This window comes from Mangifera indica, chromosome 15 (genome assembly GCF_011075055.1).
Source record: "Mangifera indica cultivar Alphonso chromosome 15, CATAS_Mindica_2.1, whole genome shotgun sequence".
In the NCBI taxonomy this organism is placed as follows: domain Eukaryota; kingdom Viridiplantae; phylum Streptophyta; class Magnoliopsida; order Sapindales; family Anacardiaceae; genus Mangifera; species Mangifera indica.
Window position 1 is genome coordinate 8450649 of NC_058151.1, and position 13689 is coordinate 8464337.

Sequence of the window (13689 nt, forward strand, 5' to 3'; positions counted from 1 at the left end):
CCCCTCAATCTCTTATAGAGGTTAGGATGTGAGGTTGAGTCCCAAAAGTGAGTTAGAACAGAAAAGAAGATAGTTTACTTGATTCTTTCCTCTTACTGAGTGTTCTTATCACTCATTCCCTTTTCTTTCCTGATTACAGGTACAGGTGATCGAGGTAGCTGCGAGGCAGGGTCAGGTCAGCGTAGGTAGATCCAGCTGGAGTAGGTTATCTCTGATTTATATTACATACATACAGTGACATGTTCTTATCGACTTTTGACTTTTTGAGATTATAGTACAGTTACATATGATTACTCCCTGTTTTCAGATACTTTCAGATGAGTCTTCATATGAGTATATACACCTTTTGTTCGCTTTCAGATTTTCAGTTTTCTTGGAATACTTTCTAAACATTTTTAATGATGCGTTTATTTTAAAGTATTTTTAAAAAGAAAAAAATAGACGCTCCAAATATTAATTCGTAACATTTCTCCTTCGATGGGTAGTACTTCTAGGGAGGGATGTTACATACTTGTTGTGCCCAAACGTGATGCTAAAATGAGAGGAATATAATGCTTTTGAAAAACATGAAAATGATGCAATACGTGTATTGAACATCATATTATCTTCGTTGACCCATGATATGCAAACTAATGGTTTATCTAATAAAGATATAATTGACCGTTTGCGTAAAATCTTTAGAGGTCATGCTCGTCAAAAGAAATATCAGCTAATGAAGCAAATCCTTAATCAAAAAATGGATGACAGAGCGGAGAATAAAACTCATGTTTTTAATATAATTTAATTGATTGAAAGAGATAAAACTCTAGTCTCATGTATGGCAAATAACATGACTTTCAACCTTGTTATCTCGTCTTTACCTAAACCATACACTAAGTTCATTATGGACTTTCTAAAGAATAACAAAGGAAAATCCATGGAAGGACTGTTAAGGATGGTAGTGTATGTTGATGTACACATTAGAATGGCCAAACAAGTAGAAGCCAGTTTAAAAAGAGAGAAAGAAAGAAGTAAGGCTTAAGCCAAGCTAAATTTTGAATCTCAACCAATACCTTAAGACACACTAAACCCTCATGTTGCAGTTGACAAGAATAATGGAGCGATTGGCAAAATGACTGTTAAATGTTGTTAACTAGTGAGCAGTTGTAATACCCTTATGTATGTTCCAGGGGTAATTACGTCTTTTGATTCTGTTTGGAGATATTTTTGTAATACCCTCAGGTATGTTCTAAGGGTAATTACGTCTTTTGACCATGTTTGGAGATATTTCCAATTCTATGTGTGTTTTTAGATATATAAAAAACACACATATATATAAAATAATAATATACATCCAATATAACAATAATATATTGAAAAAGTATGTAAATATATATGTTGGAGAGAAAAGTCAATGAAGGAAACGTTTACCTTTTGCTTTTTCCATCATTCTCTTGTCTCTTCCAGAAGAAGGCAGTCTTCTTCCTTTCTTTGCTGCATTTTTTTAAGAACAATGAGTGATTTTGGGAGGATTTTGGAAGATAAATAAAGAAGGAAAAGAAGAGGAAACACTTTTAGAGCGTGGTAACCAAAATATCTCTTTCTTTTTCTCTTTTCCTATATTTATATATATTGGATGTATGTTATATGAATATGTTAATATATTTTAGTATTGATTTAGGGTGATTTTGGTGTTAAAGGAAACAAAACAAAGAGAAGGAAGTCAACTTGCAAATATTTAGCTTGAAACGAGGTAAAAAATATTATCCTTGATATGTTGCATGTTTTAGGCTTTTGGTTCCTTGGATCTATATTATAAATGATGATCTTGAAGTTGAGAAATATTGTTTTGCCATTTGAGATGTCTATGTGTGTGATTTGGTTTATGGCAAAAAGTTACATAATATTTACAGTTTTGCCACTGAATTCGTCCCACGTTTTGACTGTCTTATCTAATGAGTTATGAGTGCTATTATAGCTTGTTAGAAATATATTTGAATTTTCTTTTCAATGATATATAGCTTGTATAAATTGGAGATAATTTGGATTGTTAAATATTGTATGAACCACAAGGACTACTTTACCAAATAAACAGAGGAGGCAGTTTTGCCACTGATTTTATCTCACGTTTTGACTGTCTTATCTAAGGATTTATGAGTACTATTATAACTTGTTGGAAAGCTCTTTGAATTCTCTTTTCAATGATATATAGCTTGTATAAATTAGAGATCATTTGGACTATTAAATATTGTATGAACCACAAGGGCTGCTTTACCAAATAAACAAAGGAGTCCGTTTTGTCACTGATTTCATCTCACGTTTTGACTGCCTTATCTAATGAGTTATGAGTGCTATTATAGCTAGTTGGAAAGCTCTTTGAATACTCTTTTCAACGATATATAGTTTGTATGAATTAGAAACCGTTTGAATTGTGAAATGGTATGAAAAATAGGGCTGCCTTGTCAAATGAACAGGATTGTGAACAGTATTTCACAGTTTTGGAAAGGAAAAGAAAGAAAAGAAAGGAAAGGAAAGAAAGGAGAGAAAAAAGAAAAGAAGAAGAAAATAAAGAAAAGCAAGAAAAGGGATTTGGGGCTCAAGATTCAGGGGTCATCCCAAGAGTAATGTTTGGTGAGTTATGAATAAATTTAGATAGAAGTAAAATTAGTAAGATATAAGACCCGCATGCATGCTATAAACTATGAGGGGACACTTTACACTACACCGCCCACAGTAGGACACGTCTATAGTAGGATATAGACCCCCAGTAGGGTCTGCTTGTAGTAGAGCATGCTCACAGTAGAGCTCATTTCAGATTCAGAAATGGTGTAGTGAAAGAAAGAAAGAGAGCTCGAGCTTAGAAAAGTGTCAAATCCCTATAGTTAGCTTCCATAAAGTATCAAATAGACATCAAATGAGACAAAGTATGACCCAAATAGTAAAGCATGAACTAGATTATCCTCTCGATTTTTTATGGGGGTTATGAGTAAGGTTGAGTCCCGAGAGTGAGTTAGAACAGGAAAGAAAATAGTTTACTTAATTTTTTCCCCTTACTGAGTGTTCTTATCACTCACTTCCTTTTCTTTCCCGATTGCAGGTACAAGTGATCGAGGTAGCTGCGAGGCAGGGTTAGGTCAACGTAGGTAGATCCGATTGGAGCAGGTTATCTTTGGTTTATATTACATGCATACAGTGACATGTTTTTATCGACTTTTGACTTTTTGAGATTATGGTACAGTTGTATATGATTACTCCCTGTTTTTAGATGCTTTCAGATGAGTTTTCATATGAGTATATACATCTTTTGTTCGCTTCCAGATTTTTAGTTTTCTTAGAATACTTTCTAAATATTTTTAATGATACGTTGATTTTAAAGTATAAAAAAAAAATAGACGCTTCAAATATTAATTCGTAACATTTCTCCTTTGGTGTGTAGTACTTCTAGGGAGGGATGTTACAGCAGTTAACTAAGACATGTTGACTTCCCATGTATAGTTTAAGCATGACCATTTATGAAGTGAAATAACTATAATACCCCTAAGAAGTAGAACGGTCGAGATGAGAACAGAAAAGAAAAGTGAAATAAATATTTGAAGGATACACACCCATGTATCTAATGTTTTTGATGATTTAGATAATATAACTAATAAAATATATGAAAGTCCCTCGTATGAAGAGTTATATGATACACTTGAAGAGATAAATGGAAAACTTGGTTTTTGTATGTCAGAACATGCAACCCTTGTGTAATAATTTTTGTGATTTTATTTTCTTGTATATTCTATAAGGTTCATGTATAAATTCAGTTATGTCATGTATCAATATATATAACACAAAATTATTTCACTCAATTATTTACAAATTAATTTAAAACATCCGTAATTTCATTTAATAATTAAATAAAACACAAAAACTGAAAAAATGAATACTCTAAATTTTGCCTTTTCCTAGCAATGAAAATATAATTAATTTACAAATTAATTTCTTCAAAAGTTTTTCAGTTGATTTCGTTGGGTGTCGTGTTAGAATCCATATCAATTCAATTGGACATTCCAAAATTTCAAAAATTAAAATCAATGCATTTCAAAGCACATAAAACAAAATTATGATTAATTCTGTATTTGAAACAAACAATATCTTAAGAATGAGTTAAGTTATAAAACTAGAGTTATGGTAAAAAAGGAAGACCTAATTGGAAATATGTAGATAGTCACAATGAAAGGATATCAGTGAGGATATTAGATCTTAAAGAGGATGAATTATGACATCCTACATACCTTTTTTTTATAATTGAAAGGATTAAAAAAAAAACCTATACATTTTTTTAGCCAGAGTTAAAATATTTCAACTAATAAAGATGAATTGACTCGAGTTGCGATTAGTATTACAAACATCTTGGGTTATATAAAAGAAAGGAAAACAAAATGCCTATACATTCTTTTAGTTAGAGGTAAAATCTTTCAATTGATAAATATTAAGGGTTCATTTGATTTAAGTTGATTCAAGTTTGGTTTGTAGCTTAAATCGAATATGCTTAAATCGAGTTCAATCCAAACATTATTTAAGGGTTTGACTTGTTATTATAAATGAGTTAAATTTAAGTTAGTCCTTGTTTGTTTAGGGGCAAAAAAAAAGTTAGCTCTTGCTTGACTTAGATCAAATTGCAAGTTGAATATGAGTATTATTATTTTAAATTATGAGTCAAATTTAAAGCTGTTGAAATCGAATTTACTTTCATTGCCAACTAGAGTTTAAATAACCATGTAACCAAATATCAATAAATATCAATAGAGTTGCTTTTGAGCTATCGCCAACTAGAGTAAAAACAAGTTCAAACATTTAAACTTTGTTCGAATCAAATTCAAAATCAAGTGATTTGTGAGCTAAGCTTGAATTAAAAATAATTTAAATTTGTTGATCCTAAATTGATTATAAGGTATTTTATTTGATTTGGGTCGAATTCAAATATACCCTTATTATAATTCAGTTCGGATTGAATCAACCTCCTAATAATAACATTAACAATAATGCTTGTATCAAAATCTTTTTATTGGCCCTAGTTTATCTACAAAATTTTTTTACATAATTTTATCCTCTTCACCATAAAAAATCTTAACCGGACATACTCAACTCTTACCTTCTTCACCGTCGAAACCTTAACCGGAGATATTCAAACAATAAACTTGGTGAGTAATTTAAAAGTGAAAGAGTATAATTTGGTCTGAACAATCACCAAAAAGAGTGAGAAATGGTCTCCTATTATTTAATTTGCACGACAATTCTTTTGTTTTCTATGCACAAGGGCGAGGAACAGAAGAGAAAAAGACAATTACTTTCACTTCCACTGGGCTTATTAAATGCATATATAAGCACTATGGCCGGAAAGAAACCTAGGCAGTAGTGTAGCGTGGAGTTTTAAAAAAATAAAATAAAAATAATACAGAGAAACTTGGTAATGGGATTATGGAATGTAGGGGGTTCTCTTTTCCTTTAAGGTCTAGCAGTGTGTGTTCCCACTGCCTAAACAACAAATGTAACTTTCATAGATTCAGATAGGATCCCGCTGCCAGTAAGTTAATGCCCACCTTCTTATTAGATTTTGTTTTAATTCCTTCAGTCAGACTCACCCTATCTCCTTTACTCTGTAATGAATTTTCTTTCGTTCTTGGAAAATTTTCTTATTTTCACTATTATTTATTCTTACTTCCTGCGGGAGATTTTTTTTTTTTGTATGTTTTATTTATTTATTTATTTTTTGTGGAGAATGGCTGTTTTGGTTCCTTGCAAAATGGCTTGAAGGAAATGTTTTCCTTTTTGGTTCTGTTTTGTTTTAGTTAATTCTCAAATTATCTTTTTGTTATATATTTGGTGGGATTTGAGTATTGATATTGCTTCTTGTTGATATTGTTTTGGTTGACAAAAAACATTTGGTTTTCGGGCATTTGGGGTTTTGTCGTTTTTATTATTTCAGGATAGTTGGTTTTAGTCTTGAATTTTTATTTTGCATAGTTTTTTAGTCCTATAGATAATGTTAGCTCTTCATGTTACTAATATGTTGTCTTGACGGTAAGATTAGAAGTTATACAGATTTTGCCTGATAATATACTGAGACTGGAATGATAGATTTATAGATATTTGCTGGCGAAAGGGGACACATACAATGGGATCTGAAGGTGGTGCAGCTCAAGAAGCAAAGTTGCAGTCATTGACCAGACAGGGCTCATTGTATAGTCTTACGCTCGATGAGATTCACACCCAGTTGGGGGATGTGGGAAAACCACTTGGAAGTATGAATCTTGATGAGCTTCTCAAGAGTGTGTCTAGTGCTGAAGCTAATCTGGTCACAGAAACCACCATTGACAATGTATGTGGCACTGCCCCAGGCTCCTCTCTGCATCGGCAGGGGAGCCTGACATTGTCGAGGGATCTTAGCAAGAAGACTGTTGAGGAGGTGTGGAGAGATATTAATCAGAAGAAGGGTGATAAAAATCAAGAGAGAAAATCTCAGGAAAGACAGGCTACTCTTGGTGAGATGACACTTGAGGACTTCCTGGTAAAAGCTGGGGTGGCTACTGAGTCTACTAATCCAGTAGAAAAGAATGCTAGTTATGTTCTAGAGATTGATCAAATTGTGGCAAGCCAGCAAAATATTGCTCAGCATGCTCAATGGATGCAGTACCAGGTCCCTTTAGTGCAGCCACAGCCACAGGAGAATATAATAGCCGTTATTGTGCCCAAGCACTCTGTGGATCAATCTCTTCCTGTCATAACTAATCCAAATGTGGATGCAGCATATCCTGAAAGCCAAGTGACCTTGTCACCATCCTCTTTGATGGGTACATTATCTGATACACAAACACCAGGACGAAAAAGGGTTGCTGCTGGACATGTTGCTGAAAAGACTGTGGAAAGGAGGCAGAAAAGGATGATTAAAAATAGGGAGTCTGCAGCCCGATCACGAGCAAGGAAGCAGGTAGAACTTGAATATTGTTTTGTTCTATTTGATGAATCCTGTTTAGTGGTTTTTCTTGTTCTTTAATGTGCGTGGGTTAAACGATCTACTTATTTTTCAGGCTTATACTCATGAGTTGGAAAACAAGGTCTCACAACTAGAGGAGGAGAATGAAAGACTCAGAAAACAAAGGGTATGCTTTGCCTTATCTTACATAGCTACTAAGCTATTCTTCACTCTAGCTAGTGATTTCTTCTTGGTATAAACTTTGATGCTATCTACCAGATTAATGGTATTTTAATGTAATAAATGCAATTCCTTTTTTGATGAATGGCAATTAAAAGTAGATGAATGTTAGGATACCTTATTTTTTGGGATTTGAATCCTAGTTTGATTTATCCTAATTATAGTAGGAGTATTAATTATAGCAAGAATATTATATATTCATTTATTAGAATAGGAAGTTGACTAAGGAATATAAATCCTAGTTGACTAAGAATTATAAATTCTATATTTATGTAATGTCTTTTGGCTATATTTCTTAATCAAGCAATAAAAATATTGTTCAAAGTCTTTGGTAATTTGGACGTTGATTCCTTCGAACTGATCAAATTGGAGGCCAATTCCCTTGAAACGAGCAAGTCCTTAACTTTGTTCTCAAATTCTTTTTCCCAGTTTTATTTGATAAAACCCTAGGGTTTTATCAGTTGGTATTAGAGCGGTTCTCTAAGAGTCTCACTTTTGACATTGTCGCAACCACCTGCCCAAAAAAAAAAAAATTGCTCACATTGGCTACTAATAACTCCATAAAATCACAACTAAAATCACTATTCGAAGCTCTCAAGGCAGAACTTAAGACTATATTCAATGATTATAGGAAGAATTTGTATGACGATGTCAATGGTCACAAAAAGAATTTGCTTGTGAGTCTTAGCAAGTGTCAAAAAGATGGAATTTCAGATTCCGCCAATAGGAAGTAGTAGGTAAAAGCTACCAAGAGCATGATAATAGTTATCCCTGCATAAAAGAAGAGAAGATGGAAAGAAAAGGCAAAACAAGAGAAGAGAGTTATCAAGGTGTCAAATCCGGTTCAAAACATAACCCAACCCAATTCACTTCTTCAAATTACACCGTAGGCCCAAAGACAATTTATCCACTAAACCAAACCATTCACTTGTCAACTCCAAACACAATTAACTTAATCGAACCAAACTCCTTTCATTTAGAACCAAAACATATTCCAAATCCAATCCCTTTACAATTAAAACCATACCAACCTAGTCTAAACACTTTACAACTAAAACAAAACTCAATCCTTAGACTTGAACCAAAACCAAATTGGGTTAACCTTAATAAAACTTTCCAGAATTCATTGTTGCTCAACTTTAAGGACAATGCTATTTTGAAGAGGCAAGGACTGCTAGGATACCTTATTTTTATGAATTTGAATTCTAATTTGATTTATCCTAATTATAGTAAGAGTATTAATTATAGCAAGAATATTATATTATATTATATTATTTATTTCCTTTATTAAAATAGAAAGATGACTGAGGAATATAAATTCTAGTTGACTAAGAATTATAAATTCTATATATATGTAATGCCTTTGGCTATTTGGAAGTTAATCCCTTCAAAGTGATCAAATTGGAGGTCTATCTCTTTAAAGTGATTAAATCTCTAGCTTTCTTCTTAAATTCTTTTTCCCAATTTTCTTTTATAATACCCTGGGGTTTTATCAATGAAATATATAACTTATATGGTTATTAAATTTGTACTTCAATAGCAGCTCCATTATTCATTATAAGGATTGATGTGTCTCTCTATCATTATCTGATATGTTAGATTAGTAGTGTCTCCAAATGCTTGCAAATATGACAATAAATATGGCCTAGATAACTCTGGGGAACATGTCAAACCACAAGCTTGGTGGATTTGATGGATGAAACAAAATCCAATAAGTAGGAGTAATTTCATTCTAACCACCTCTAGTTTGTCATAAATGACACAATATGACCTAGCATGAAGCCTGATCTAAAGGAATTAAATTTTGTGCTATTGTCCTTAATCCTCTGTATGATGATAATTTGTCGCTCTTGGGATAATGTGTGATCTATTTGGTGAGTATGAAGAGACTGAAGAACTTACTTCTCAATTAAGAACTGAGAGAGTTCCCTGTAATTCAGCTATCATATTGGTCCCAAACCAGAGTCAAGTTGGTTTCAAACTAGTATTTGTCTTGAGATGCTTTCTACAGTATGATGTTGTAGAATTAGTATAACTTAGAAAAATAACAATAAACAATAAAATGGAGAAATTTGGGAAAAGAAATTTTTTATGTAGTTTTCTTTTAACTCCACTAATAAAATTTTCCTTTCTTGAAAATTTCCTTCTCCTTGACTCCCAGAAATTGCATGCTGATTAAGTAAAATTTACAACCACGCATGAAACATTGAATTTCTTCTGTCTGTCCTTTATAAATTTGCTGTTGCGTCTGTTAAAATACCACCATTTTGTGATAGTACACCATTAAAATATGTAACATCGCATCACAATAATATATTAAATTCAATAGAAGATTGTTATTTGTATAGAAACTTGGAAAAAGGGCTCATCCAGTTTTTGTTTAACTCTTTTTTTTTTTTCTTTTTGTCCACAAGGTGTGGTTATTTTTTGTTTCTTTAAATCTTTTTCTGATACAACTCACATATTAGGGTGTTCAGTTTAGTTTCTGTGATGGAAGTACGCCTGCCTATGATATAACTACTCAGGTCAGCTAACTCTAAAGGGAGTGGATACATCCATGTACATTCTACTTGTAATCTCCTGAAAGCTTGATGAGAGTTGACACATTGCTTTTCTTTCTGGGTAGTTACACCATATATACATTGTTTTATGAGCATAGTTCATGTAGAAAAAATGAATGTTCAGGTTCATCCTCCTGTTGATGTGTTTGGGAGATTGAAATGACTATTGTTGCCAGTGGGCAAGGAACAGATATGAGTGTTAAAACAATGATGAGGAAGGTTTTGTGAATCTTTTGGAAAATTAATATCTTAACAGTTTTCATTACTACTTAAATTGTAAATTAAATTAAACAACTATTAGTTTGTTACTTTCGTTAGAGATAATAGAACATAGAGGCAGTCCCCTACTTAGCAACTGTTAGATCTAGTGATTTATTAACATGGTATCAGAGTGCAGGTCTTGAGTTTGAACTCTTGACATGTCATATTTCTGTATTTGTAATTTCTAGGTTTGAATTCCAACTGTCCCATGTCTTGGTATTTTCCACATTACTTGCAAAAGGGTTGTACTATGACGAGGTGATCTTGTACAGATATTTCAGTAGACCATTTTGTTGATTTAATCCATAAAATCTAATCTTTATTCATATTTCTACTCTCTTGGGGAACATGAACACAAAAATGGATCATACTTGTCTCTGTTTAAAATGGACTTCAGTCAAAATTGAAATGGAAAGGATAATGTCTTTTTCTCATTGCACTAATTTTCCTGTACAGGCAGTGGAGTTCATAGAATGTGCACCACCTCCAGATCCCAAGTATCAGCTCCGGCGAACAAGCTCAGCCCCTTTATGATGTAAAAGTTTTGAGGTGCATATAGTTGCATTGGTGTTACTCTTATTTGCTCACACCTTTTTTATCAAGACTCAGTTGCTCGGGCCAACTTATCCAACTAGAGCTGTCTTGTTTCATGCAGTTGTTGATCATTCTCCCTGTATCTACATTTTCTCTTAACTTCCACTCCAAACTTCTGAATTGCAAAAGATTTTCTTATTTTCTTTTAAAACTGTTTGCCATAATCTATTTTCAAGATGTTATCTTATCATTTACAACTAAAAACTGTATACAATCCCCATCAACAGAGAATGTGCATGCCTTTTGCGGAAACAGTAACTGAAGTTGGATCATAAATAAACAATCTTTTCTACCTATAATTATATATTCAGCATATACATAGTTCGGTCTCTATTGTCAGCATAAGCATAATAAAATAAAATATCACGACCCAGAAGTTTTAATCACATTTAGTAGTTCCAACTTAAATTTGGTAATACTATTCTATCTTTCACCATATTCAACAGAAGAACATGGACCTGTGCAACACCGGCAGCTCAGGTACCTGGGAAACTCTGAAGCTGTCAAACCTCCATGACTTGACGATGTATCTGATATCTCACCAAACACTATGAATTGCAAAACCTGAGAAGCTGCCAACTGGGCATGCCGAATTTGAGCTTGCATATTACCAGTTCTAATCAATATTGTTAGGTAGTTCATAGACTTATTGTTTTCTATTAGTTTTCATCCAACTTCCAACATTCAAATGCCAAGGACAAGAGGCATTACCATTAGATATTGCAGTTGTGATTCTCTGGTAATAATTAACAACACTGACTGCAGTCAAGCACCTATAAACGCTGAAGCATTGCCAAGATTAACTTACACACAGCAAAAAGAATGAAGCAATTCCTCTAGTACATCAGCTGAAAACCATTTTCATCGGAAAGAAACATGGTAGTGTGTTGGGCCTGTACAGAGAACACACAAGGCAAGCCAGATGTATAATATAGCGTCAGTTCCTAATCACTCAACGGAAGGTAATCAAATACAAGGCAAATTCATAATAGTAACTGAATCAACTTCTTTTGCTAGCAATCCAACACATTTGACTACAGTAACCAATGATATAAAAGGAAATGAAATATCAGCATCTATGGAAATGTACAAAGAAATATGCTTTATCTATAAGATTAACTAGAAAATAAGTAAGCTACCATCTTTCCTAAGTGTTTAGGCTGTTAACATGCCACTGCAAACTGTTCTATCCAGAAAGATTCTCTTAACAACTCTGCAAGTGTAGTTGCAAAGACACTGAGACGAACCATCCCTGAAAACATAGGTCCCTACCTTTTGATTCATTAACTCCCACCTTCCATATAGCTAAGGGTTTAAAAAAATTAATAACACTGGTTTCTATACACGTTCAAAATTTCTTGTTGGAATAATTTTAGTAAATGTCATATTTGTTCAAGATATAGAATCTTTTGTCATAAATACTCCAAAAACTTAACTCGCAGAAAAAGTTTTGTTTAATTCAAGTTTTCAAACAATATTTATGTTATATGATAACACACATTATTATATTTTTTTATTCAAAGTAGATATACATACTATTACTTTTATGTTATAATGTTTAGATATTTATTTTGTTTATGATGCTTCAACATAGTTTTACTTCAAATTATAAAATCAACTAAAGATGAAAGGGACTCCAGGGCTCATACAAGAATCAAATGCTTTCCAAGTTAAAGTCATTACGGTTGATTTACATTTGCTTGTCTTAGGCTTAGAAAGATATGAGACCCAAAAGTTGATTCTTGTATGAGAGGAGAAACATGAATTAAATTTTATAATCACTTGAGATTTTTAATTTAATTATAAAATTGTGAATTTTAATTAACCTAAATTTATTTTGATTATTTAGTTTGAATTTCTTAAAAGAATAAAACTATTTATACAAAAAAAATTTTTACTAATTTACCTATACGAATTTAAACAATTGTATGTAATTGAGTGATATGATTGTATATTTTTTCTTTCACTTTAAAATCATCTAATCATTTACTATCACATTAAGGTATATAGACAAGTTAATGTCTCTAAAAACAAGTCCTAAAAGCAGAAAAAAGTACTTGATAATTATGTGATTATGAGTGTTATTTAACATAACATTCTCATAACGGATGTCTAACAAGGTATTATTTTTTTTATAAACAAAGGATGTTATTGATATAAACATAAATCTCTCCCATTTAAATTCAAATAGTCTGTTAAGACTTCAAAATAGAGGAAACTTGTACATAAGGAGAAAGATAAGAGGGGGAGAGGGGAGACGAGAGTATAAGGGAAAAATCCAGTATAATATTAGAGTAATACTATGTGTACCTACTTTGAGTATACAAATATATACACACTCATATGTGTCATCATATGATTGGTTATTGTTTTATTCTTAATTCAAAATCATTCAATCACATGATAACACATATAAATGCGTATACATTTGTGTACCCAAAGTGGGTACACATAGTTTTATTGATAATATTATGCATAACACATCATTTTGTATTATTCTTGTATTATACTCAAACTAATGAGAACACTTTGAATATAGATATTTCGATCATCGGGGTAAACCATGTAAAAACTCGTGTATACTCTGTTTTCTTTTATTAGTATCGAATCATCTAATAACACAGCTATTACATACTTATTCGAGTGTTCTCATACTTTAATCATTATTACCATAATTTATCTTGTGTAGACTCTTAATTGTATACATCAGTTGACAATTAATTATAAACATTTCAAATATCAAATTATATGAGAATTCACTTATTTATTTTTTCTTTCACCCTCGCTTTCTTTTCCCTCTCTTCCTGATTTAAGGCCATCATCAATTTCACTCTCTTCCTCTTTTTTTATGTTCCTCTATTTCTCTTCTTCCTTTCGATTGATTCATTGAGGTTTTATCAACAAATAGATTATCAATCAATTTAGCGACAAATTGATTGATTTGTTGACTAAAAACTATCGTCGATGACAACTTTCAATTAATTTATTTATTATCAAATCAATCTATTTAAGGCTTTTGTCAATGATATCTCCTATCAGGACAAAAATAATGGTAATGGAAATGATAACATTGAGATTGTGGTGGTGGTGAAGGAG

At 32.2% G+C, this 13689-nt stretch overlaps 1 protein-coding gene across 2 annotated transcripts in view; it reads left to right on the plus strand.

Annotated features, from left to right (window-relative positions):
* LOC123197782 (ABSCISIC ACID-INSENSITIVE 5-like protein 2) overlaps nt 1-10757 on the plus strand; it is a 29565-nt gene extending 18808 nt beyond the window's left edge. The window contains exons 1-4 of one of the 2 annotated variants that reach the window (XM_044612170.1): nt 5378-5548; nt 6103-6952; nt 7053-7124; nt 10456-10757. In XM_044612170.1, coding sequence (XP_044468105.1) covers nt 6140-6952; nt 7053-7124; nt 10456-10533 — 963 coding nt within the window. In that variant the 5' untranslated portion in view covers nt 5378-5548; nt 6103-6139 and the 3' untranslated portion in view covers nt 10534-10757. Of the gene's footprint in view, nt 1-5377; nt 5549-6102; nt 6953-7052; nt 7125-10455 lie in introns of those variants that run through there. The other variant, XM_044612169.1, reaches the window with a different exon arrangement.
* The last annotated feature ends 2932 nt before the right edge of the window (nt 10758-13689 follow it).